This window comes from Lontra canadensis, unplaced genomic scaffold (assembly GCF_010015895.1).
Source record: "Lontra canadensis isolate GAN:19392208 unplaced genomic scaffold, GSC_riverotter_1.0 scaffold111, whole genome shotgun sequence".
Taxonomy (NCBI): Eukaryota; Metazoa; Chordata; class Mammalia; order Carnivora; family Mustelidae; genus Lontra; species Lontra canadensis.
In genome coordinates, this window is record NW_022631105.1 from 402,963 (window position 1) to 428,602 (window position 25,640).

The 25,640-nt window shown below is 43.6% G+C and overlaps 1 protein-coding gene across 3 annotated transcripts in view; it reads left to right on the forward strand.

Annotated features, from left to right (window-relative positions):
• Positions 1-25,640, forward strand: part of ESYT2 (extended synaptotagmin 2) — a 76,913-nt gene that overhangs the window by 47,160 nt on the left and 4,113 nt on the right. The window contains exons 8-19 of one of the 3 annotated variants that reach the window (XM_032840261.1): positions 735-855; positions 3,813-3,989; positions 5,214-5,296; positions 6,728-6,776; positions 7,866-7,955; positions 8,423-8,518; positions 10,351-10,452; positions 14,152-14,214; positions 17,409-17,483; positions 18,288-18,374; positions 22,593-22,742; positions 24,166-24,551. In XM_032840261.1, the coding sequence (XP_032696152.1) occupies positions 735-855; positions 3,813-3,989; positions 5,214-5,296; positions 6,728-6,776; positions 7,866-7,955; positions 8,423-8,518; positions 10,351-10,452; positions 14,152-14,214; positions 17,409-17,483; positions 18,288-18,374; positions 22,593-22,742; positions 24,166-24,551 (1,479 nt within the window). The remainder of the gene's footprint in view (positions 1-734; positions 856-3,812; positions 3,990-5,213; positions 5,297-6,727; positions 6,777-7,865; positions 7,956-8,422; positions 8,519-10,350; positions 10,453-14,151; positions 14,215-17,408; positions 17,484-18,287; positions 18,375-22,592; positions 22,743-24,165; positions 24,552-25,640) is intronic. The other 2 variants (XM_032840262.1, XM_032840263.1) reach the window with 2 other exon arrangements.

A 25,640-nucleotide genomic window follows, 5' to 3' on the forward strand; every position in this document is an offset into this window, starting at 1 on the left:
AGATTCTCTTAAAACTTCCCAGTTCCCGTTAAAACTTCTTCCACAGCAGCGAAATTTCATTTATGCCTTCAAAAACGTTGTCCCATACATGTTACTTAGTTCTCACATTTACCTCACAGAACAGGCAAAAATGTATTAAAAGTACATTTGTATCTTTATCCTCCACAATTTTATTCATATTACTGAGTTCTCGGTGAGTACTATATAGAATTTCAGAATTATTACAGTATCGAGTACATAAATACAATGTGAAGAGAGAATGAACTAAAGTCTTCTACTCGACTGGAAGCTGTGCAAAAATAATGAGAGAAATTTAATGTAAGAAACACGGAGTGGGTGGTGGGTGTTTGTATAGTATTCTTTGCACTTTTGTGACTGCTTGAAATATGCTAAAAGAAGAACAAGTAACGTGTCTGGGTTGATACTAAGTCAGTGGTGAAGTCACACAGGAGCGTATGAAACGTTATTTAGAATGTTATGAGATGTAGCCGGAGTATTACCCTGTGTCTGCAGCTACCTGCCGCAGCGCTCTCTGTGTATCCCGCATAACAGTCAGCACGGCCGTGTTGTAGCGCAGGCATTGAACTGCTGTTCCAAATACTGTCTGCGAGAAGACAGACACTTCCGACCCTGTAAGTGGGGCGCTGTGTCGTGTTGGTGGTAAGTTTGCTGTTAAAGCGGTAACGAGCGTTGATAGGCCTGTTGGTTTGTTCTTTTTCCTGCCCACCTGATAGTGGTCTGTCGGATACAATCATCCTGGACATAATATCAAACTACCTGGTGCTTCCCAATCGGATCACCGTTCCTCTCGTCAGTGAAGTCCAGATAGCTCAGTTGCGGTTTCCTATACCAAAGGTAAGTGCGCCTGAGCGCGTCAGCACTCAGATGCGGAGACGTGTCTCACGTCCTTGGATGTTGTGACTTCTCATGGTTCTCTTAACGGTGACCTCGCCACATGGATCACGATGTGGTCGTTTGTCCTGTACACTTCTTAGGACGTTGGCCAGTGTGCGTCACAGAGGCTTCAGGGCCGTTCTTAAAGCTCACCCATGAACGTCCAAGGTGCTTACAGCAGATCGGACTGCCAGTCCTAACGGACCGCTGTGACAGTGGAGTTCTCTCAGGAGGCATGTGCTGCTTGCACGCTCCGAATGTAACAGCTTAGTCTAAGTGGCGGGCACTTTGTGTCCCAACTGGCACAGGTTTCCTCTCAGCAGTGAGTGTGGTTACCTCTCGAGTCACATTGTAAGCTCCACGGCAGAAGCAGTACTGGTGTTGAACCTGCCGCGGACAGGATGGAAAGGGTAGCGCCTGGACCTCTGTCACAGCCCTGGGGTCTAACAACAGCTTTGCTTTGGGGCTATTACTTGGCATTAGTGGACCTCAGTTTCTTCGTCTGTAAATTGGGGGTGATGCCTAGCACACAGAGTTAGGTCACAGATACTGGAGTCCCCTTCACTTGAGTAAACCATATATCGTCAACCAAAGACTGAGAATCTGCTGGTCAAGGATGTAGAACTGCCTCCACTGGTCAGAGAAGAGGTGCTTGGACTGGATGGGCCTTCACGGTTAGGGAGAGCTATTAACCTTAAAACCCCCAGGGGTCCCTGGGTGGCTCAGTACATGAAGCGGCGTCCGACTCTCGATTTCACCTTGGGTCATGATCCTCCGGCTCCTGGGGTTGAAGCCCACTTACAGGCTCCTTACTGGGTGAGCAGCCTGCTTAAGATTCTCCCCCTCTGCCCCACCTACCTCCCTCTCTCTGTCTCTCTTCCCCCCACTCCTTCACTCCCTCCCCAGTAAAATAAAAGCATAAAACTGCCAGTTACGTTACCAGCAGAAATGGGTTTCTTCGGGAACGGAGAGAATTGCATTCTGGGACAGTTAAGCTGTGGCAGAACCGTAGGGGATTCTGCGGAGCAAAGGAGAGGAGGCCCCTCCACAGAGGAGGGGGGTGTTGGGAGGAGGGGCTGCTGTGAGCTAAAAGTCTGCTGGTGTGAACTGGGAGCTGGGAAGTGGAGTGGCTTCTCGTTGGCTGAGCTGTTGCCAGGCCAGGAGGGAACCATCCCTCCTCCCGCCGGGAGAGTAAAGCAGCATCCACCGGGAGATGCCTCTCTTCCTGCCAGGCCTGCAGGGGACAGTGGAGGGGTGGAGCCCGAGCGCGGCCCCTGCCGGCCTCCCCACTCCATTCCAGAGGGGGCTGGCTTGTACTCGTTTTCACAGCTTTTCCCACCAGGTCCTGCTTCCCACTGAGCCTGTGCTCCCTGGAGGTGGAGCAGCCACCCCTGTGGTGTGGCATCTGCAAATGAGTGGGACGCTGACATGCACAGGACAGCTGCTTTCACCAAACCGAAGATGTTGAGTTGGTCCCGTTTCACTGGGCGTGGTGGTGGTGGTTTGGTGCAGTGGAGGTAGACCACTTTCCCTGGTGCTTGTTACTTGTCTGTGGTTGAGCTCGATCTCGGTGCGCAAATCAAAGATGCCTGAGCTTTCTTAAGTTTTTTTAGAAGTTCCAACACCCCAGATTATTGGTGCCTGAACTAGTTGTATTGTCGGCTTTCAGATTTAGTGGGACAGTGCATATGAGAAAGGCATGACTTTCTTCCTGAACTTAACGATTTTCATCTCTGAAAACACAAGAATTCTCTTCCATGTGGAAAACCTTGTGCACCTTTGCCATGTACGCTTCCTACTCTCTGAGCGTGGGGAGCACCTGAGCCTGCCCAGATCCAACCTGCTTAACCTTGTGTGCTTTAAAAGCCCGCGCTGCTTAGATGTTGCCAGATTATCTAAACTTCAGACACATTTCCTGTAAACAGGAAATGCTCTCAGTTTTTAAAAGTGTTTTTATCTGTAAAAATGCGTATCTTCCTAGCCAGTTGGGTCAAGACTATTGCCCAGTGATTTTTAAAGGATTTGTAGAGAATGCTGCCCAGTGCTAACTTGACCGCCATTGTTCTCCTTGAAAGAAGTGTGAGTGAACTTCTTTTATTTTATCAGTTAAACAACATTTTAGGAGAAGGAAACTGTTTAAAGTCTCTGAGTAGAACGTATTACGAAGTTTCGGTTTCCTGTCCATAAAGTAAATTTAATGACACTGCAGTTGACCACATGCATTGGGCCGCCGGCCCCTGTACAATAGAACATCTGCGTATTAACTTTCGATTCCCCCAGAACTTCAGTACTGACAGCCTACTGTTGACCAGATGCCACACCAGTGACATAAACCAGTAACATATATTTTATATGTTATATACTATAGTTTGTATTCTGTAAGTTAGAGAGGAAAAAATGTTACTGAGAAAATTATAAGGAAGAGAAAATACATTTACAGTAGTGTTCTGTATCGAAAAAAATCTCTATGTAAGTGGATCCATGCAGTTCAAACCCGTTTTGTTCCAAGGTCACCTGTATTTCATAGGATTATTCTAGAAAGTGGAGTAATGAGTGCCTGTCAAGGGCTTGTTAGTGACACGTCTGAACCATTCTGTAATGGTGGTCTCAGGTACTGTCATACGGAACTGGAGCACACTGTCACTCTGGGCCTCACCCCTCACTCTCCTCCCTGGTGTGGTCTCCTGAGGAAGAGTGTGGTGCTTGGACACTGTCGTCCTGCCCTGCTTTGGTTTTCCCTCTGCACTGCTGCCCACAGTCCATGTTTACTTCCTTTCTTGCTGCACAAGAAGAGGGTCTCCCCTCCCTCTTGAGGTTGTTGCGTGTCCACCCTGTTCTTAGGACAGTGAGCACACCGCCGTGGTTCCACGTGTGTCAGAGGAACCAGGGAACAGTCTGCGTGTGCTCCTCCTTTCTAGGGTGTTCTAAGGATACATTTTATTGAAGCTCAGGATCTTCAGGGGAAAGATACTTACCTTAAGGGACTCGTCAAGGGAAAATCAGACCCCTATGGAGTTATTCGGGTCGGCAACCAGATCTTCCAAAGCAAGGTCATCAAAGAGAGCCTGAGTCCGAAGTGGAACGAGGTGTACGAGGTAAGCTGTGTCCGGTGGTGTCAGTTGGCTTCTCCCCAGATTCTGTCCCATTCCCGCTACACAGGTGCTGGTTGGCTTAGAGGGCCATGTGAGTCATTTTTCTTTAATTTCCCATCTTTAAAAGTATTGTACCTTCTGGGGCACCTGGGTGGCTCAGTGGGTTAAAGCCGCTGCCTTCGGCTCAGGTCATGATCCCAGGGTCCTGGGATCGAGCCCCGCATCGGGCTCTCTGCTCGGCAGGGGCCTGCTTCCTCCTCTCTCTCTGCCTGCCTCTCTGCCTACTTGTAATCTCTGTCTGTCAAATAATTAAATAAATAAAATCTTTTAAAAAAAAAAAAAAAAAGAAAGAAATATTTAAAAAAAAAAAAAAAAAAAAGTATTGTACCTTCTGTCCGTACCTCACAACTTCCTGTCATGCCAACACATAAAGAACACATAAATGTTAAACTTTAATTACATGAATCTATCACAGTAAATAATTGACAAAGTGACTTCTGTGGTTAACATATGTGAGTACTTAGAGACATGAGATTAATTATGTGCTGTTTTATAAATTCTCATTTAATGCATCTAGACAGCTCTGTGTCCGTCCACATGGACCTGATTTGTACTTGCTGTTCACTGAAGAGATGCCGTCATTTCTTCACCCAGAGAGACACTGGCTGTTCGTTTCAGCGTTAGAACCGCTGCTGTTAACCGTGATGTGAACGTGTCTTTCTTCACTTGATCCAGGTTTTCTCCAGATGAGCTCCTCAGAGTGGAATTGCTGCATCATAAATTATGCTGGAAGGAATGATAGGTTTTTGCGGAACTGTTCTTCAGAACAGTCGTGCAGTTAAGCGGCACTGGCATCCCACTCTCCCATTCCAGCCCGTTGCCCGCTGGCTTCTCTCTCGGTGCTGGCGAATGGGTCACTTGTCTGTATCCCACCGGTAGCACTTGGAGCCCCTTCAGGACTGGAAAGGTGTCCCAAGCCTGTCCTAGTTTGTGGGTGCTGGAGCAGTGGGACTTGACCCAGCGAGTCTAATCTCAGATAACTGGAAACACAGTAGACTGTTACCGTGTGGGCAGACGTTTCAGAATGGTCTGCCGTGGCGAAGCGTGTGTGGTTTGACAGTGACACGATGTACGTGCGTTCCGGCTCCTTGCCACAGGAGAGCAGGGAGCTGTTCACTCCAGCCGCGTTCGTTAGCCGCGTGAGATAACCACTCGTTGTTTTTTCAGGCTCTAGTCTATGAGCATCCTGGACAGGAACTAGAGATTGAGCTCTTCGATGAAGACCCAGACAAGGATGACTTCCTAGGAAGGTAAACCTCTGGGGAAGGACAGCACTGGGTGCTCTTTCTTTGGAGTAGTGACACTTAGAACTAATGTAGCTTCAAGAAATGGGCTGTGTATGTGTTACGTGTATTTTTAAGTGGCTCTTAGATACAACGTTTCTTTCACCTTAGACTTGTTAAAAGTATGTTTTATTCCTGTAAAGTTTCACATTTAAGTACAAGAAGGAAAACTTCTAGATCTGTGTCTGTCCCAGCAGCCACTGGCCACATGTAGCTATTTAAATTAATTGATTAAAACTAAACAGTTTTAAATTCACTTTGATAGTTGTACCTGCCCCCATTTAAGTGCTTGTAAGCTCCATGTGGAGTGTGGCCCCAGATGCCGGTGCCACTGGCTGCTTTCACACCAGGCAGGCTTTGCTCTAGATTGGAAAAAGGAGTTTTTAAGCTTTTTTTGTTTGTTGCGTTATTTAGGGAGCAGGGGAGGATAGTAATTTACAGTGTGCCTACACATTGGAAAAGCAAATATTGACTTGTTCACTTAAATTGAACAACCACTACAGCCGAAAAACATGAGCTTTTAAAAAATACATCTAGCCCTAATCTTTATTATTTAACTGAATTTATTGTGGCAAAAAAGATACAGGGATAGATGATGTTGGACAGATTTGGCCTCATCAAGAACAACTTGTGTATTAATGCTGTGACTTCAGAATCCATCATGAGATGGTGTATGAACAAGGAGCGACTGAAGAATTGTAAGCAGGGCAGTGATGGATCCGATTTGCGTTCCAGTAAAACCACTGTGTGGCTCAGAGTGGCAGGGGCTGAGACTGGGGACTGTGGTGATAGACCAGGAAAGAGCTGTGAGGGCCTCACCTGGTGCAGGGGAAGCGGCGAGAGAAAATGGGAGTGCGGCATTCCATTCTCATCATCTCTGGCTTCTGCGGGAGGGAATTCCATGCTTTGCAGTAGGGCAGGATTTTTAGGGGGAAATGGAAGGGGCTGTCAGATAGCCAAACCAGAAATGTCTGTGGGGATGGTCCAGAGCTGTGGAGTGAGGACGGGAAGGGCATAAGAATGACTGAGCTGTGGTGACGGGACAGCATCGCTGAGGGAGAGCATGTCAGACAAGAGGGCTGAATATTTTCAGATATTCTCAGCACGTTATAAATAGCTGCACTGTGGGGAAAACCACATTTTTTACAACTTTGATCCTGGCTTTGCCAAACACAGAGCTCCTGACCTCCCAGAGACTCACTCCTGCTTGTTTCCTTACTTCCTTTCATAGTTTCAGGATAAGCCTGAGGAATGTTCTGGAAGAAGTCTGTTTCTTGATAAACTGTAGCATTTTGATACATTTCCGGAGTACTTTTTTGTAGACTAATGTTTAAGGTTATTTCAGTTGTAAGAAGTGTGTTTCTGTGTTCTAAAGTTGTTGTGTTGTTATTTCTATAGTCTTATGATTGATCTCATTGAAGTTGAAAAGGAGCGCCTTTTAGATGAAGTAAGTTTTCTTTGAGTATTATTCTATTTCATGAGCACTGACACACCTACTGGTCCCCCCACATGATGTTCCGAAAACTTAGGCCTTTTAGTAATAGCAAGTGAAAAGAAATAAGTTTAACAGCCCGATCAGATAGTATGTATTATGTGCCCACCGCATGGTAGAAATTCCCAAGAGTATGAGCACAAACCCACTATTTCAGGCAGGCATGTGCTCTCCTTCAGGAGTCCAGGCACAGGCCTGTGAGAAGCTCCCGAAAAGTGGACTTTTTAAAGATAGACAAAGTTAATACCAGAGCCGGCACAATGCGGTCGTTGAGAAATTGTCACGTGAAAGCTGCCTATGTGTGCAGTGAGAATTGACAGCAAGCTGACACCACTTCGAGCAGGATATTGCTATCGGAATAGAAAGTATTAAGAAAAGATTTTGAGATGGCTTCTAAAAGATGGGTGTAATTGGGATAAGTAGGGCAGAAGTAACCAAGGAATCGTTGAGATCCCCTGCCTTCAAAGTAACACATTTTCCTTCTCACACACTCCTCAGGGCAGTCTCTTAACACTGTTTGGGGATTATCTTTGATGAATCGCTTTGTGGTTTTCAAGCTGAAACACCTGTATGCTATTTTTTTAAGTAGTACGTAGTGGTGAATAAAGGCAAGCATGTTAACGTTTTTGATAATGAAATCCAGTATTTAAGATCAATGTTAAATCATCTCCTGGCCCATAAGTTCTGTTAAAGTCCACACATAGAACCCTGGCAGTACTGGACAGTTCTGGAAGACATTTGAATCCTTGTGTGTAAGGTAGGGGTGAGGATGGTATTGACTCCACCATGGTGGGGTCCACATGAGGGAAGCACTCAGCCAGCCCCCGGCCAGCAGTAGGTGCTGGGCGAGTTCCAGCCCCTGCTCCTGTCATCCTCTGGGGCTCATTCGAAGGGCGAAGCAAAATATGGCAGGACTCAGTCCTTCAGCATTAATCAGGAACTATCAGTGCCTCACAGTGAGCAACTTGTGACATTTGGGGAAACTGCTTGACTAGAAAGCTTGGCTCAGGAGAACTTTTGTGAACATTCACATTCTTTCTTCAGTGGTTCACCCTGGACGAGGTCCCCAGAGGAAAACTGCACTTGAAACTGGAGTGGCTCACATTAATGCCAAATGCTTCAAACCTCGACAAGGTGCTGTGAAGTGTTTCCCGGGACAACAGCCACCCCTCGTAACTAACCAAGATTAGTGTCCTCAGGTTGCGTAGCTACTTAGCTTAGAAAAATGACAGCAGTAATTTTCATTCTTGTGCTGTAAGTCACTGCAGTCACATCAGGGGTAAATTAAAGATAATGGAATTTTTTTAAAAGAAAGATTTACAGGTCATTCCCGCCTGTTTTATGAGCTCTTCATATTTTGTGTTCGATACAGTATGGGGCTTTGGGGAGCCACCGATCACCTATGCTTTATTTAATTGATTCATACCGGTTCTTGTCATTAAAATACATTTACTGTCTTCATTCTCTCTGTGTTGCGCGTGTTGGATGGATTATTTCCCCACCTTCCTTCTTTTCGTGAGCATCACAGACCTAATCAGGTAGAAATAGTCTGAATTCTTGTGGAAATACACCTGCTGAGGCATTTTGTCCTTTCCTCACAGGTGCTAACAGACATCAGGGCTGACAAAGACCAAGCCAATGATGGTCTTTCCTCCTCGTTGCTGATCTTGTATTTGGATTCAGCAAGGAACCTTCCGGTAGGTAATGCCACGGGTGCTCCCTTAGGTGCTCCTTTCCTGGTAACAGATCTTGCTGCACTCAGCCACACTGTCACCTGTTACCGTTCCTCTGTTTTCACTTCACTCGCACCGGGAGAGCAGCACAGGGGAGGGAGGGACCGGTGTGTATTTGCTTCATGACTACAGTTTGTGTTTATACATCTTATGGGTTTATCCAGGATGTTCAGAATGACTTTTACTCTGACGTGTTTTATGAAGTCTCCATTACATAAGAAAAGAATGTGCCTGGTAGTTAGGGAAGGAGATACCCGGTAGAAAACCACTAATTATTAAAATAGAGTTACCTAAGATGGAAATCATCTCTGTTTGGCATGGAATAAAGCGGAGCAGCTCTCCCTACAAGCCCAGAGTCCTTCCTGGCTGTGGCACGGCAGGACAGAAGGGCAGCCTGGGAGAGCAGCGCCGCTGAGCGGAGCCCCTGGTGCCCCTGCGTGGGGTGATCAGTCACATGGGCTCCGACAGCCCAGAGCGCGGGCTTCTCCACAGGCTTGCTCTTGGAAAAAAATGGAAGGACAGCTTTTCTAGGTAACGACTCTAACTGTGGGGAGGACACATCGTGCTATTTCCATTCACATGAAGCCTGATAGGACCTTCCACACCGTACTTTAAACCCACTGGAATGTGATCCTTATAGACACACACATTGTTTTGATCTCTTTTTTTCTTTCTTTTTTTTAGTGCCAGTTCACTTAGCCAAGAGATGGCCATTCTTTATTTCATTTGGGGGAAGAAAGACTAGAGATACAGGCTGTTTCCCCCCGAGAATTACAGTAAATGCTCACCCATCCGGTGCATTTGCGCGTAGTCTCCCTGTTTCCTCCCCTCGTTGGCATCTGCCTGTTGGAGGCCCGCAAGGAAGCCAAGTGTTCCTGCCCTTCATAGTTTGATCTGAGTGTCTCAGTTGGACTGTGCCTAGCCACGCCTCACCACAGCGAGACCGTTTCCTTTATCCCATGAAATACACACCCTAGTTTGCCTAGTGCCTTTCAAGGTTTTATAATGCTGCTTTATTTGCACTTAGCGCAAAAGCAAATAAAGGTACTTTGTGCATCTCTATCTTTTATTTAAAGCCTTTAACAAAAGGGAATTGATCATTTTTTTAATGCTGGGGAGATAAAGTTGAACACTGTGTTTAATTACATATAATTTTACTCTTTATTTCAGTGAAGGTTTCTTGACTGACTTTAACTTCATAAATTCTTATTTTTTCTTAAAGTGTTACCTTAACCTTTTGGCCAGTCTTCCAGTAAGAACTCTGTGACTTTTTCTGATACAATTTCAACTTGGGGAAAGTTGTTCTGTTATTTAACCTTCCTACAGAATTTCTCATACAGTAGAATTTTTTGTTTTCAATCACAGTAATGTTTGTTATATAACAAGCCGTATATCATCCCTGATGGAAGTGAATTTGTTGTATATTTTAGGATCAAAGAATAGCATTAGTGCATTGGCAAGAAGGAACCGGGCCTCTTTCGCACTGTGTATTTTGTCATGTTAAACTGAGATTTAGAGGACACCACATAACCAAACAGAAGCGGAAGTGAATTTCTCACTCTATTAAGACGGCACTTCATGCATGAAGTGTGCTCTGGCTGTTGGGGGCAAAGGGTCTTTGCAGAACCACTGCTGGTTGGGGTTTATTGGAGACGGGAGCGTTTGCCCGCCGGCCCCCGCGGCTCTGAGGGGCGCTATGACTCTGCCTCTGCGCCCTGTGTACTCGTGCTGCCTGTGCGCCCATTGACTGCAACCCACCCTTCTCTGCTTTCTCCTCCTGTTTCCACTTTCCCAAGAGTATCTACGAGGGAAACTTTGGGTGTGGATACTTAAAAGAGAGGCGAGCGTCGGGACTAGTGTTTTGTGAAAATACTACCTCAGTCTATAGAGCACTATTTGTGAGTTCTCCGGTGTTCTTTCTTCTTCTGTTTTAATGGAGACTGCTAGAATGTGGGCTGAACTTCTAATGCCATCGACTGGGTGGCATGGTGTGGCATGCGTTTTTAACTTTCTTGCATGATTTCAGTTACCGTGTGTGTGTTTCTTTTGTGCTTGTTTTGTAAAAGTCACACTGCTGTAACCAACTTTGGTGACTACATCTGATGATGAGATGAACAGACCTGGTGAGTCATGAAGAAGCCTTACGTTCCTAAGCTGCTACCAGCCCGTAAAAAATAAAGACAAAAATTCTTCTGAGGAAAAGATGAAGCCATAATGATTAAAACAGATTTTCTTGCAGTTCATCTCAATGTGAGATGTAAATACTTACTTGCAAGCTTTCAAAAAACTTCCTTAAATCTACTTTTTCCTCCTGACAAAACACAGAAGTGTTAGAACATGGCTTTCCCGGCAGTGCCAGCTGTGCCCATAGGGACGGTCAGTGAAGACAGTCCACCTATAACCCTGGAATCTTACTTCGCCTCACATTTTCACCAGAGCTCCTAAGGGAGGAAAAAACAGATTGACTTTGTGATTCAGCTTCTATTAAGGAACTTAAAAGAATTTCCAGGCATGGATAATTGAGCATTTCTAACCCTTATTTGGGAAGTTGATTCTGATCTCATTATGTCTGTTTCCAGGGTCTTGCTCTGGGACCTTGATTCCCGGTACTGTTCTTGATGCTCTTAGCGGGTAGTGATTTTTACCTGCTTTGAGGTCAGAGAAGGTCACCAGTGGCTTAATCATTAGTCTAGAAAGTTACTCTTTCTAGACTGATTTAATTCAATAACTAGTGAGATCCTTAAAGTTCTTTGGCCTTTGAATCAAATGGTAGTGCTTTGCATTTTTGAAGAGTTTCCATTTCTATTTCCACGTACATTTTCAGATTATTCTTATTTGAAAAAGAAGACTGGGGCAAAACTTGAAAAATAGGTATTTTGTCCCATTTTATAGCTGAGGGAAATCAAGACCCTGAAGGGTTTGGTGAGCTGTTGAGGGTCACATAGTTAGGAAAGGGTAACCGTGGTCTCTATGAGTAACCATGGTGTTCCTGTTAAAGGCATTTTAAAAGTCAAAATGAGGTCAAAATGGTTGCCTATTAGCAACCATTCTCTGTCACTTTTTCATAAAATGATCTTCTGTTTGCAGTATTTCGTCGTGGTAGGCTGTACTGTAAGCTGCTATCTGTAGACAGCAGTGTGCTTCTGCTGCTTAAACCCTGTTAGTGTACAGTAGCTTCCTGAGTTACTTTTTCTCATTCTGTAACTGCTTTTTAAAGGAAATATTTCTGACCTCATGTCAGGATTTTTTAATTGCTTTATAATATTTAGCTAAGACATTGCTGGGTTTTCAAAACCAGCTTTCTTCCCGCGTTATCAAAATCACATACTAGTACTGCTTAATGATTCAAATACAGGCATCAACAAAATGTTTTATAAAATAAATGTGAACAGATTTGATTGCCTGTTTTCTTTTTTAAACCCATTGGTTTTCAGTATGAAGTTAAATGTGTTTTCAGTTTTCCTCAAAGTCTGAGACCACTGGTATTTCTAATAAATGCCAGTCACCATGGACTCTTAGCTTCTACCTACTCAGAACTGAATTTCCAACCCTGTGTGTGCATGACCACCAGTGAGGCCATCTGCAAACCTTAGCATTGCAGGACTTTCTCCCATACTGGAAACAGCCCCTTGACAGTACAGACTGTCAACACTTTACCTTCCTTCTCTTGATCAGATTTTGGGCTGAATTTGAAACTGGAACACTGAAGGTGTTCTCTGGCTCCCAGTGGCTAGCTTTACAACCTGAGGCTTGCACAACAGCATCCATGTGCTGAGTACCTTCCAAGGGCTCTACCTGGGTGTCTCATTTCAGTCTCAGGCCATTAGGACCATTTTTCAGGTAAGGAGACTGAGACTGTGAGGGACGGAGGTTAGAGACCCAAGACCGCAGCTAGTCAGTAGCAGAGCTGGAATTTGAACTCAGCTGTCTAGTCCATCTTAGTTTAAAGTGAACTCGTTATCACTTCAAGTTTATAAGTTCATAAATCTTTCCATGGAGTTTATCTGAGATGAGTGTTCACACTGTCATCTACTTTATAGATAAAAATGCTAACTATATAATGTGAAAACCATTGGATTTGATGCTGCTGGTGCCATCTCACTTTTAAAAAGTACAGGTGGCATCGCTTAAAAATCTTTAAAAACAAAGCAGAGGCACCCGGCTGGCTTAGTTGGGAGCACATTGGAGTGTTGGTCTCAGGGCTGTGAGTTAAAGTCCCACACTGGGTGTGGAGACTACTGAAAAATAAAAGTCGTAAAAAAGTACAGGTAGCTGTCACTGCTTCCAATTACGGTGGACAGCCTGCAGGTAGAAGGTGCTATACACACCCAGGGCTCACGGTGGGCTCCTCCTGGTGCACCGTGTGACCTGGCCTGTGTCTCCTTCAAGCCCGTGCAGCTTCCCACATCCACAGTGCTTGTCTGGCACCCTGACCCTCACCACGGCCTCTCTCTTCATTTTGTTTTCACTGATGCATGTTAGAGTAATATGTGCACTTAGCCTAGATCACATCTATCCAAAGTGAGCTTCAGGAAGGCTTCTTATGACACCTGAGGATTGTCAGGCCTCACACCTCAGGGCAGTGGTTCCCAGCCTCACCTGTCCAGGTTCCTACTAGAGGCTGATCTGGTGGGTCCCATGTTTGTAAAGCTCCATGGGCTGCCTCAATGATCTGGCCTTTAGGTAACATTAATTCCTTTTGGCCGAACATTTTCATCTTTTCATGTGGCCCACCCTGCCGTGGCCACAGGAGGCAGGGAAGCTAGTTGTCCATCTTTGTTCATTATGAAATCTGCTGTTTAATGAAAACATAGTAAAAAGCAGTTTGTCATATAAAGGTAATTACAACTAACATGATAAATTCTTTACTCTTAAATGTTAGTCCTTGAAGGAGCTTGTGAAACAACTCAGTCTTGCCCTCTTGAAGGCAAGAAAGTAATGATTTTTTTTTTAATCAATAAAAGTAGGACATAAAACCCATAATAATAGAACTTTAAAGCCAGGACAGACACTTGAAATGATGTGACCACTTCTGCATTTGGTGCCTGAGAGAGTGGGAGTAAAGTGGAAAAGGCCCACCCCTGCTGTGGTTTTGCACAGAGAAGGTAAATTCCTGAAGAAAGTAAAGTAGCATCTGCTAGGCTAGTATATGATCTGATTTAAGAGCGATTTGGGCATGTGCAGCCTATTCCTTTGTAGTTTAGATAAAACCTGTAGTGTATTTATGGTTGATATTTGAGGGGTTTATTCAAATAAAAGATAGCAAATACTTAAGGTGTCACTCCTGGGTTTTTCAAATCCCAAAGACAAGAGGGCTGGGAGAATAAAAAGAACAGTAATCCTAAAAGATCGTAGTAATCCTAGAAGAAATGTGTTTGGATATTTATAAAGGCTTATTCTAAGGTAGAATCTTGGACATAAAGAATTTTATGTGCTAAAAATGGGTTTTACTGGTTTTTTGTGTCATTCTTGTTGGTGGTTTTCATTTAAAGATTTTTTTGTTGTTCTCATAAATTTTTGTGTCATTAACCTTACATAAACTCCTCATTGCATGTTTTATTAACCCTTGGTATATTCATTTTCTTCTGACTTGAAAGAGTAACCCATTAGAATTTAACCCTGATGTCTTGAAGAAGTCTGCAGTTCAGAAAGCTTTAAAGGTAAACTAATAGCTTCCCTTTGAAAAGTTAATTGAAACATATTGAAAGAGATGATGCTTTTTCACTCTCATGAGTCTGTTGACAAATTGCCACCCTACTAATGTCGTCATTAGTTGTCTAGTTAGAGCTTTTTTTGTTACCCAAGAATTAGTAGTTAGAAGAATTTGTTAACTTTGAAGATAACATTTATGAAGTACCAACGTGATACATTAAGCCGTCTGTCCCGTTGGCCTTGGGCAGCCGCGTCTAAGATGGTTTTAAGTCATCTGCATTTTAATTGGATTTGAATTTGTGAACATGGTGAAATAGAAGATCTGTTTAAAAACTTATCCGGTTTCGAGATTATGATTTCTAGATATTCTTCCCTTGTCACTGTGACTATCCGTTTGGAAATCACCTCTTCCAATATGCTGAGTTAGGGCCGTTTCTGAGTCGGTGACCTCATGGCTTCTGGTGCTGCTGGGTTTGGGTGACAGATCTTTCGAGAAGCTTTAAATTTCATCAAATGAGGTATATTGAAAACTAAGCTCCACTCCCTAAAACAACATGAATGTGTATTTTCTGGCTAAATTGTGAACTTTTCGATGAGTTACAGTGTTCTATTATTTTTCCTCTGATTTCTTTGAACATTTAGGCTTAAATATTTGGGGGAGGGGGTGGATTAAATGTCATTGTTTTAAGAAAACTCTATCCAAAGGAATCAGGAATGGTTTTAATCTGCTTCATGTAGGAAAATAAGTTCAACTTTACAAGTGAGGAGGACAAACCGTGTCTGCTTTCTGACATAATATTTATTTAGCCCTTAACCTACCCTGAGATGAAGTGTGGCCTAGCAGGGAATTACTCCTTTGCAGTACTAGTTAGCACAGAAGTTGAAGTAACTACTCCCAGAACACTGGAAGGAACTAGATTAGCAGTCTCTCCTCACCGTTTCTGTGGTATCTAAGGGTCCCTGACCAGCAAGACATCATGGCTAGAGGGAAGGCTCTAAGCCAGACTGTCTGGGTTTGAACTGCAGCCTGGCCCGGCCTGGCCCACTCCCCAGTGTGACCTAGATTGAGATGTTCAGTCCTCTGTTACTTACAGACTGGACGTGACAGGATCTTTTTTGGAGTATCGACTTAATAAGATCATGTGTGTACAAGAGCTCAGTGTAGCGATTAATTATTATGACATTTAATTTAAACCTAACAACAAGGCTTTTTTGGTATCGTGTCCATTTTTTAGACATGAAAGCCAGGGTTCAAATAGATGAAATTTGTAGGTCTCAGTAATCAGTTGCAAACAGCTGAAATTTAATTCAAGATAGTCTAACTTAAAAACTCCTATTTGGGGGCTGCCTGGCTGGCTCAGTCAGTAGAGCATGTGACTTAATCACAGGGTCGTGAGTTCAAGCCCCACGTTGGGCATGGAGCCTACTTAGAATATAAAAAACTAAATGTTAAAAAAAAGTTTAAACTCATTATTTTCATTATACCTGTATATCTGACTTGTGCTCATGCATTTTGAATATTGCATCATGGTAGAAGACTTAGTGATTTTATCTTATTTCGTGAAATCTCAAACATCGTTTATTTAAAAATAGACCATTATTTTATGTACTAAGAAAGAAAGAAAAAAGTTCCAGTTAGGGCTTGATAGTGTTTGTGTTTATTGGAAGGATTTTTAGGCTTAGGATAAATACAGATTTTTATTACATCACACACACATCAAAAGGAAAATGGAAGCAAAATAAATCAGTTAAATAAAGAACAACTATCTTACAATTGGGACATGCCTAAAAACAGGTACATAAAGTTACCAACTGTAAGTTTCATTCTGTTTCCAAGAGATGTTAGAACGTTAAAAAAAAAAAAAAAGTGTCTCAGAATTGATAAGCTATACAGTAACTCTGGAATGAAAGGCTACTTTTCCGAGATGCAGTAAGCCCAGAAGCAGCTTTTGTATCAACGCAGCTGCTGTATCAGCAGCTGCTGTAGCTGAAGATGACTTTATTTCCCTGAAATGTAACGGAATCTTGGCCCGTGGCACTGCGTGGCACTGAGAAGGGAGGACGCCCTTCCTTGAAGGCCAGACTATTACCCAGCCACACCCAACTGCATGGGAAGTTCAGAAATAGAATTTTCACGTACATACAGAGGACTTGGGCTCTGCTGGAACTCTGGGCTTCCAGAGTGAAAGGAAGGATTTCGGGGAAAAGTTAGTATTCTCTGCCACAGTAGTCTATAGCCTTGGATATTTTTTTTTTAACAATATTTATTTCATTTTGCAGAATTTATTCTCATCAAAAAGATGAACCAGAAAATAAATTATCACAGTATGTTTGGGCTAGTAATATTTAATTCCGATAATCATAAATTTGATGCCTGTTTCTGTCATTGCTACGGTGTTGAGGATTGACTCTGAAATTGTTTAACTAAAAAACACTTTTGTGACCTTCTAATTAATTCCCACTAACAGATATTTAACTGCATCTTCTTGTGGGGCTAAGTTATAAATAAACCTCATGTCCCATATATGTTGTGTTTTACTATGTTCTATCACCTGTCTGCTAAAGTATGCTTACCATTTTTTTTTTTACTCCTGAATTTTTCTCATATTTATATCTGCTTAATTTAATGCAATTCTAGATTGATGTTTGTTCTTCCAGTCAGAATTAGGAGCTGGTAAGCAAGATTTGTTATCTGATAGCTACATGTTTGCACAGAAGATACTAAGTTAAAAACGTGAAGACTCTGATACTTTGTAGTATTTTTATTATTTCAGCCAGGGGACTGTTTTTTGAATTGTACACTCCTACCTTTGCCCTTCTTTGTGTTTTTCTGTTTCCATTCGCTGCACTTACTCATCTTCTTATACCAGTAAGATAAGTTTTAAGAGCTGGAATTAGTGTTAAAGATTTTTGGAAGATTCCATTTTTCCAAAGTAACTTGCTTTAAAAATAAAAGACCTTAGCATTTAAAAATCATAAGCAAACAGGAATTTTCTTAATTTATCTCATGGTAGATACAGTTTTGCTTTGGGATATGCTCAGCAGTTATTCTCCAATTAAATTTTTCCCAGATATTCCTTGTAACTGAAGTATCAGAAATAAGTAGAAATGACTCTTAATATGAGCCAATAATCTCATTTTTAGTAAGCCCCATTTCAAGACGTATGCTTGCTTATTTTGTCTGTTTTTTGTTTTTGGATAGTCAGGGAAGAAAATAAACAGCAATCCAAACCCTCTTGTCCAGATGTCAGTTGGACACAAGGCCCAGGAGAGCAAGGTAAGATTCTGACTAGTTTCCTGTGATGTCACTGTTGCTGCTCTTAGATGAGAACTGTCAGCTGGCTAATGATGTAGGCATGAGATCATTGATTTCCATATCTTTCTCTTGTTTTCTCAAATCAGTCAACTCATAGATAACCATACTTCTTTATTGGGTAACAAATATATTGTTCATTTTTTTAAAATGACATTAAAAAATTATAGTGGACTTTGCTTGATTTCATGGATGAATGACATGGGCTAAAGTTCTAAGTTTTCTTCGAATGCTCTGTAAATATTTTGTTTGAAGGATAACCAACAGTCCTTAAAATTCACAAACACAATTCTATTCAAGAATCAAGGGCAGTGCTGTTGCTGTAATGCCTTCCACTTTCTTAATGTAAGAAAAGCATTTCAGGAATTATTTAAACTATAGGCCATTGTTCACTTTTAAAATGTTCACAGCAAATAAAGTCTTAAATAATAAAATAAAATGTTCAGTTTCGGAAGCTTCCTGAGTTACCAGCGTTATATAGAAGAAGAGGTAGAACAGAGCAGACGAGGTCTTGTCTTTGGGATGGGCGCACAGTTGGGATTCCCCAACAGTTAACTTCCCTGACCCACTCTAAAGCTTTGGACAATCTCTGTCTTTGAACACTTTTCACAATTAATACATAATAGCACATGCTCAGTGAATAAGTGCCTTGGAATTTAATTAAAGTCATCCTGAGCTTCCAAACACAGGAAATGAATGAGCCCACAGTCTCGGTAGCCCTTTTCCACAGAAAGTATCACAGAGCTGATATTTGGTGATTTCTTTCAGATTCGGTATAAAACCAATGAACCTGTGTGGGAGGAAAACTTCACCTTCTTCATTCACAATCCCAAGCGCCAGGACCTCGAAGTTGAGGTATTTTATTTGCATTTTTTAGTAGAATTGTAGAAATATAACCAACGTACGAATCACTGCACGGATTTGAAGAGTACAATTTATGGACCCATCATCATAATCGGTATATTTTTGTCAGACTTAATACGTCACACTTTTTGATACATAATTGTTTTTTCAATTTTCAACTTTGGTTGCTTGTTTCTAGTATCTAGAAATGCGACTGACTTTTGTATATTGATATATTACTGTACTTGGTTACTCTCAGCCGTTTATGGCTATTTTAGGATTGCCTTCTATATGGCAGTCACATTTTCTGTTAATGATGTCACTTCTACTTCTGTGTTTACAGTCTGGGTGCCTTTTACTTCCTTTTCTTGCCTTGTTACCCTGCCACGGCCCTCCCACTTCTGGAATGAGTAGACATCTCTGTCTCCTTCCCGATCTTGAGGGGAGAGGGCCTCGGGGTTTCACTGTTAAGTCTCTTACTTTTTCAGAAGTTTCCTTCTACTCCAGCTGCTCACTAGTTTGCTCAGCGTTTTTTTCATGAGTGGATGTTGAATTTTCTCAGAGGCTCTTCAGCAGCTGTTGAGGTGGTCCTATGGTTCTTCCTTTTATGTTTGTAAATGTGTAAAATACAGTGTTGATTTTCAGATGTTAAACCTTGCAAACCTTTATTTGGGGATAAACTCCACTTGGTCATGATGCAGTATCCTTTTTATGTATTCAGTTTAACTTACTAAAATTTTGTGATGAATTTTTGTATCTTAGTCCTGAAGGATACTAATCTATAAGTTTGTGTTCTTATGATGCTAGTTTTTGTATCAGGATAATGCTGTCCTCATAGAATGTATTGGGGAGTGTTCTTTCCTGGCATTTTTCTAGAAGAGTTTATGTAGAATTGGGTTTTTTCCTTACATGTTTGGAGAATTCCACCGGTGAATTCATCTTGACCTGTAGTTTTGTAAGAAGGAGCTTGAGTACAAACTAATTTCCATTATAGATATAGATCTATCTAGGTTATCTATTTTTTCTTGATAATTTTTTATATTTATGCCTTTCAAAGAATTCATCCATTTCATCTAAATTGTTGAATTTCTTGGCACAACATTATTCAGAATATCCCTTTAATGTCCTTTTAGTATCCTAGAAAGATGTTCCCTTTCTTGCTCCTGATACTGGTAATTTTCTTGTTCCCTCTCTTTTCCGGGATCAGTTTGGCAAGTGGTTTATCAGTTTTATTTTCTTAAAGGACCATCTTGCACTGTTTCTAGGTGAAAAGTCTGCTGCTGTTAAAGTTTAGAAAATTTTTGACCAGGACTTCACATTTTTCCCTGCCCCGGGTGTCTCTTGTGTTGTCAGTCCCATCCTGTTTTTTTCATCTCAGACATATTTTCCATCTTAGATTTTCCATCTTACAAAACATTTGGATCTTTTTTTCTTCCATGTCTTTCTTGGACATTCTCATGTTCAGTGTGAGAGTTTTTGATGCCTTGTTACTCATTCTGTCATCTGCATAATTGCTGGGTCTGCTTCTGTGAGTTATTTTCCTTCATTATGGCTCATATATTCCTGCTGCTTTGGTTGCCTGGTCATTTTTCGTTGTGAATTTTACATTCTTGAGTGCTGAGTTTTTGTATTCCTTTAAATATTTTGGAGCTTTGTTCTCATTTGCAAGTAAGTAACTTGGACACTAAGCCTTTCAAGGTTTGATTTAGTTTTGTTAGGCCCAACAGCCTTCTAATCTTGTGATCATGTGGCCTCGCTAATCGGATGCCCTGGTGTTGAGATTTCTCATCTCTGTTTGGAATGGATACTGCAGCCCTCTGTGCTCTGGGAATTGTCCCCTGCTCCTCCTGGGGCATCTTTCCTGGCCTCGGGTAGTTTGCTCGCTCATGTGCTGATTGGCTGAAGATGAGGTACCTTCAGAGGCCTCTGGCTCTCTTGGAACCTCCTGCTCCCTGATTTCTTCACCCTCCCTCCTTCCGGGCAACGGCTCACGTCTCTCTGGCGTCCTCGTGCCGTAATCAGGGCCTGGACACTGTTTCGGCAGGGTCTAGTCAGGCTCACATCACTTGGTGTCCATGCTCTCAGGGCACTGCTGTGTCCAGTGTTCCATGTTGTGCATCCCAGAACCCATCATCCCGCATGTTTTGTCTGGTTTTTAAGCTAACATGGGACGCTAAGTTTAGGTCTGGCTACTCCGTCGTGGCCAGAAGTACACGTCCTCCACGTATTTGAACATACGTGATGCATAGAAGTATACACTTCGGAGGGTCCGAGCTTCCCGAGCATACACCTGTTCCTCTCGGTGGCCGCGTGTTCTGCCTTCGCTCGTATTAGCTTAGCCGCCCGGAAAGTGCCGAGTGGATCGCACAGCTCGTGTCACATTCCCATTGCTGACGTGCTAAACATGCCAGTCTAGAGAATCCTGGCTCCCTCTTTGTTTCTGGTCATGTCCTATTTCCCAACGTTCAGGCCTCCATTTTCTGTGTGGCTTGTAGAACTCTGACTTTGTTCCTCAGCCCCTTGAGGTCGTGAGGTCTGAGAGGGGATGTGTTGCCGTGGGTTATCATAGCTCCTGGACCGTCCGTCATGCCCAGCCTGGTCCATTTTTCTGTGTTTGCTCTCTTATATTTCTGCTTTCTGTTTTATACAGAATGTGTATGTTTAGCTAATTACTTATTTTGTATTTGTCTAGGTAATTTTTTCTTCATAAATTGTACTATTTTTCAAATAATCTATACTTAAAGGATCTTTAATTTTTTTTTTTTTTAATTTTATTTATTTAAGGGACACCTGGGTGGCTCAGTTGGTTAAGTGTCTTGCCTTCAGCTCAGGTCATGATCTCAGGGTCCTAGGATGGAGCCCCATGGCATGCTCCCTGCTCAGCGGGGAGTCTGCTTGTGCCTCTGTCCCTCCCCCTGCTTGTGCCTCTGTCCCTCCCCCTGCTTGTGCGTGTGCACACCCACTCTCTCTCAAACAAATAAAATCTTTAAAAAAATGCTTTTATGATTACAGTTTAAAAAGAAATAAGCAATCAGGCTTTTAAATGTTCACGTTTAGTTAGCATCTTTGACCACTTACTTTCATATAGCCCATGAAGTCTCCAGAGTTCTTACTCTGTTTGGTTAAACTGTTTTGTATTACTGGGACACCTGGATGGTCCAGTAAGTAGAGCATGAAGACCTTGATCTCAGGATCATGAGTTCAAGCCCCACTTTGGGCATGGGGCCTACTTAAAAAAGAATATATTTTAAAAAACAAAGCTATTGGGGCGCCTGGGTGCCTCAGCGGGTTAAAGCCTCTGCCTTCAGCTCAGGTCATGATCCCAGGGTCCTGGGATCAAGCCCCACATCGGGCTCTCTGCTGGGCGGGGAGCCTGTTTCCCTTCCTCTCTCTCTGCCTGCCTCTCTGCCTACTTGTGATCTCTGTCTGTCAAATAAATAAATAAAATCTTTAAAAAAAAAAACAAAAACAAAGCTATTTTGTATTACAACACTCTAACAGGAATAACACCGGTTGCAGAAGTAATGCTAAAGGCTCTTATTCAGGAGACAGAAACTGCCTTGCCCTTAAAGTGTATACTACGAATTTTCAGAAAAACCAGGTAGATTTTAAATAGGAAATGTTTAAAAGGCACTTAGAAGGGGCACCTGGGTGGCTCTGTCGGTCACGTGTTTGCCTTCAGCTCGGGTCATGACCCCAGGTTCCCGAGATCGACTCCCCCATCGGGCTCTCTGCTCAGCGGGGAGCCTGCTTCTCCTTCTCCATCTGCTGCTCCCCCTACTTGTGCTTTTTCTCAGTCAAATAAAATCTTTTTAAAAAATAAAAGGCACTTAGAAATGTTTTTCTCTGTAAACAAGTATCACCAATAGAAACTGGATAGACGTATCACCATGAATGTGTGTTGTCACCGTTTTCACAGAATTTAAGACATTTCTTCCTAATCTTCACATTTGTGTAGACTGCTGCCTCTTAACTCAGGGTTCTTATGGATTCTTGAAGCACAGTGCTCCATCTGTGCTCATTAGAACTGTGATGAGGAGGGGACCTGCCCGTGGGGCTTGGACACAATGTAACTCACTCATCACGGCATTCTGAGAGCGTCCGTCGCGTGAGTCATTTACGAGAACCTAGAGATGGCAGAAGTGTTTCTTAAAGACTGGATTTTGGACACTTATATGCTTTCTGGTCTTTACCTTCACAGCTGACTGTGTTCTGTCATGTGTCCCTCAGGTCAAAGATGAACAGCATCAGTGTTCTCTGGGGCATCTGAAGATCCCTCTCAGTCAGCTGCTCACCAGTGACGACATGACCATGAACCAGCGATTCCAGCTCAGTAATTCGGGGCCCAACAGCACTCTGAAGATGAAGATCGCCCTCAGGGTACTGTAGGCTTCTGTAGCACGTGGGAGAGTGCACGGGGTGACGAGCAGCACTGCTGACACTCCTGGGCCCTGCTCCAGAGAAGGGCAGAGGGCCTGGGGCACTCGTGTGCGGAGCGGAGACTGCTGCTGACGGTTTCCAGATGCCCAAGGGAGAGAGGATTGAGGCTTGGACTCAGACATCTGCCCAAGTTGGTGTTTTTGATTGCTTGAAGCAGGCCAAGTTAAATTTTCAAAAGTCATTCAAGAGGGAAAAATTAATAAAGTTCTACAAGGTGGTAGACATTACAAACAAAAAAGTTTTTGTCTAAAATAGACAATGACCCTTAGGAGTGCCTAAGGAAATGTTGAAAATTAATAAAGTTGACAAACAGATGAAAAATGCTAAAACTCACTAATTTTTAAAATACAAATTAAAAAGAACCCACTTTTTTAAAAAATTAAAGCAAATTTAGTGGAGGATGCAGCACACATGGTCTCTTTGCACTCGGTCCCAACTCTGGGGATAGTTTCTGCAGGAAGGCCTGCAGTGTCTCCCGGCCATGAATGATAGAGCCCCTTGAACCAGGAACCCTTTCTCTGCAAATCTGACTTTCAGTAAGACAATGCAGAGAGACCTTGAACAGAAAGATGTTTGCTGCAGCTTTGTATACAGAGGCAGGGAAAGGTGGCGCCATCCCAGTGACCCCAGGTGCAGCGTTATGAGCACAGGCTCTGCTCAGCAGCGTGCTGCACACCCGGACACTACAGACAAACGCCAGCAAAGCACAGGGTCCGTGCCCTCACACGAGCTGAGGAGCGTGAGGCCTGCCCCGCATCGAGGCTGCTGTGTAGTGGCCACCGGGCAGGGTATCCTTGCCGCTCGTCCCTTCTGGGGGCACGCGGCCCGTGCTCACTCGGCAGTGACGTCCCCCGCAACTGTGTGGGAATGCATGCAGATGGAAGGGGCTGAAGAGAAACACCCAGAAGTGACGTTTATGTCACAGAAGTGATACTCTGATTCGTCAGACTTCACTTTTTCTGAGCTGTCACATGGCATTACTCTAACAGTAGTGAGTGACCATATAGACTAGACTGTTCAGAATGTTTTGTGCCACCTTCTAAGGAAACATTTGCAAATGACTATATCTGAAGTCATTCAGGTATCAGGCTGTTCTAGTTCACGGACTTTTTTTTTTTTTTTTAAGATTGTATTTATTTATTTATTTATTTGACAGAGAGAGAGAGACAGTGAGAGAGGGAACACAAGCAGGGGGAGTAGGAGACGGAGAAGCAGGCTTCCCGCTGAGCAGGGAGCCCGATGTGGGGCTCTGTCTCAGGACCCTGAGATCATGACCTGAGCTGAAGGCAGATACTCAATGTCTGAGCCACCCAGGCGCCCCTAGTGTCACTGACTTTAATTTTATGTTTATTTTCACTTCTAGGTACTCCACCTTGAAAAGCAAGAAAGGTCTCCAGACCACCAACACTCAGCTCAAGTAAAGCGACCCTCTGTTTCTAAAGAAGGGAGGAAGATATCCGTGAGATCTCAGAAGTCTGCATCACCAGGCTCTGGTGACAGCAGCACAGCCCCGTGCACTCCAGTCATGGGGAGCAGCAGTAAGCCTGGCATAGAAGAGAGAGCCCAGCCTGTGGAGGCCAGCCCCCAGGGGCCGCGAGACCTGGGCAGGAGCTCCTCCAGCCTCCAGACCGGTGCCACCTGCTCCCCCAGCCATGTCTCCGTTAAGGAGCCCACCCCAAGCATAGCCTCAGACATATCACTGCCCATCGCCACCCAGGAGCTTCGGCAAAGACTACGGCAGCTGGAGAAGTAATTAGACACCTCCTTTGTTCTTCCCTGCTGCAGAGGGAACATCATCTTAAGTTAGTTAGAAGAACTTGAGGTGGCTTTGGCCTTTGGCTCACTGAGTCCTTGACTTTGAAAATAAACCTCCTGTTTTCTTGGACCTAATATTTGGCTCATTTAAGGATCAGGAAGCAGTGGGGTAACAGGTTCCATGAATAGAAAAGGGTCTGAAGCTGTGGTGTGCCTGTCCTCAGACCAGGAAGACAGGATCTAGGGCTGATGTGTGCTCTACACACAGCAACTCTGTCTGTGCTATAAGAACAGGTCCTGTGTGCTTAGCGTTCTGACCTCTGGCCGTTGTCTAGTTGTCTAGAATCTGGATTCATAGATGTGCCCCTGCGTTGAGAGGAGGCATACGGCTTACAGTTATCACAAGCTTCAGACGTTAGCCTTTTCCTCTCAGTGGAAGGAATAAACTTGCCCTTTGAAGCCTTTCTTCCTGTCTCATTCTCAGGGGTGTGTTGAGGGATCGGAAGTGGAGGCAGAGCTGAAATGAGTGCTCCTGGGGGGAGAGGAAGGATGCAGGTCTGTGACCCCCACAGCACACTTCTCTCCTTCGTCCTTTCTCACTTCTGCTGTTTGGGAAAAAAGAAACCAGTCCCTTCCTCTCTTGCTTTAAAAGCAACACTAGAATTTTAAATAAGAAAGCACCTTCTCTCAGGAACCAAGTCTGGGGGGTAGCCGGCACGGTCTTGGGTGCGTTGCACCAGAGCAGCCGTCAGCGGTCTTGGGAGTCTGTGCCTCGGCCCTGAGAGAGAAAGCCAAGGGGTCCTGTTTTGTCACAGAGCCTGCTGGACAGCACGCAATGTGCGTGGGGCTTTGAGCAAGCGTCTGTCGTTTGGGCAGTGACAGAACCTCCGAGTCCCATTTTTACCGTGCGTCCTAACTGAACAAGCTAAGTTACGTGGAACCCTCACTTGAATTGTGAGTGCAGCTGGTTGATTGAGAGTCCAAAGTTCAGACTTGGTTCCGTCCACGGGCAGTGTGGTTCCTTCCATGCCAGTGACGCACGGCCTTCAGTTCTGAGGAGAGCGTTAACCTTCTGCTTTGCTT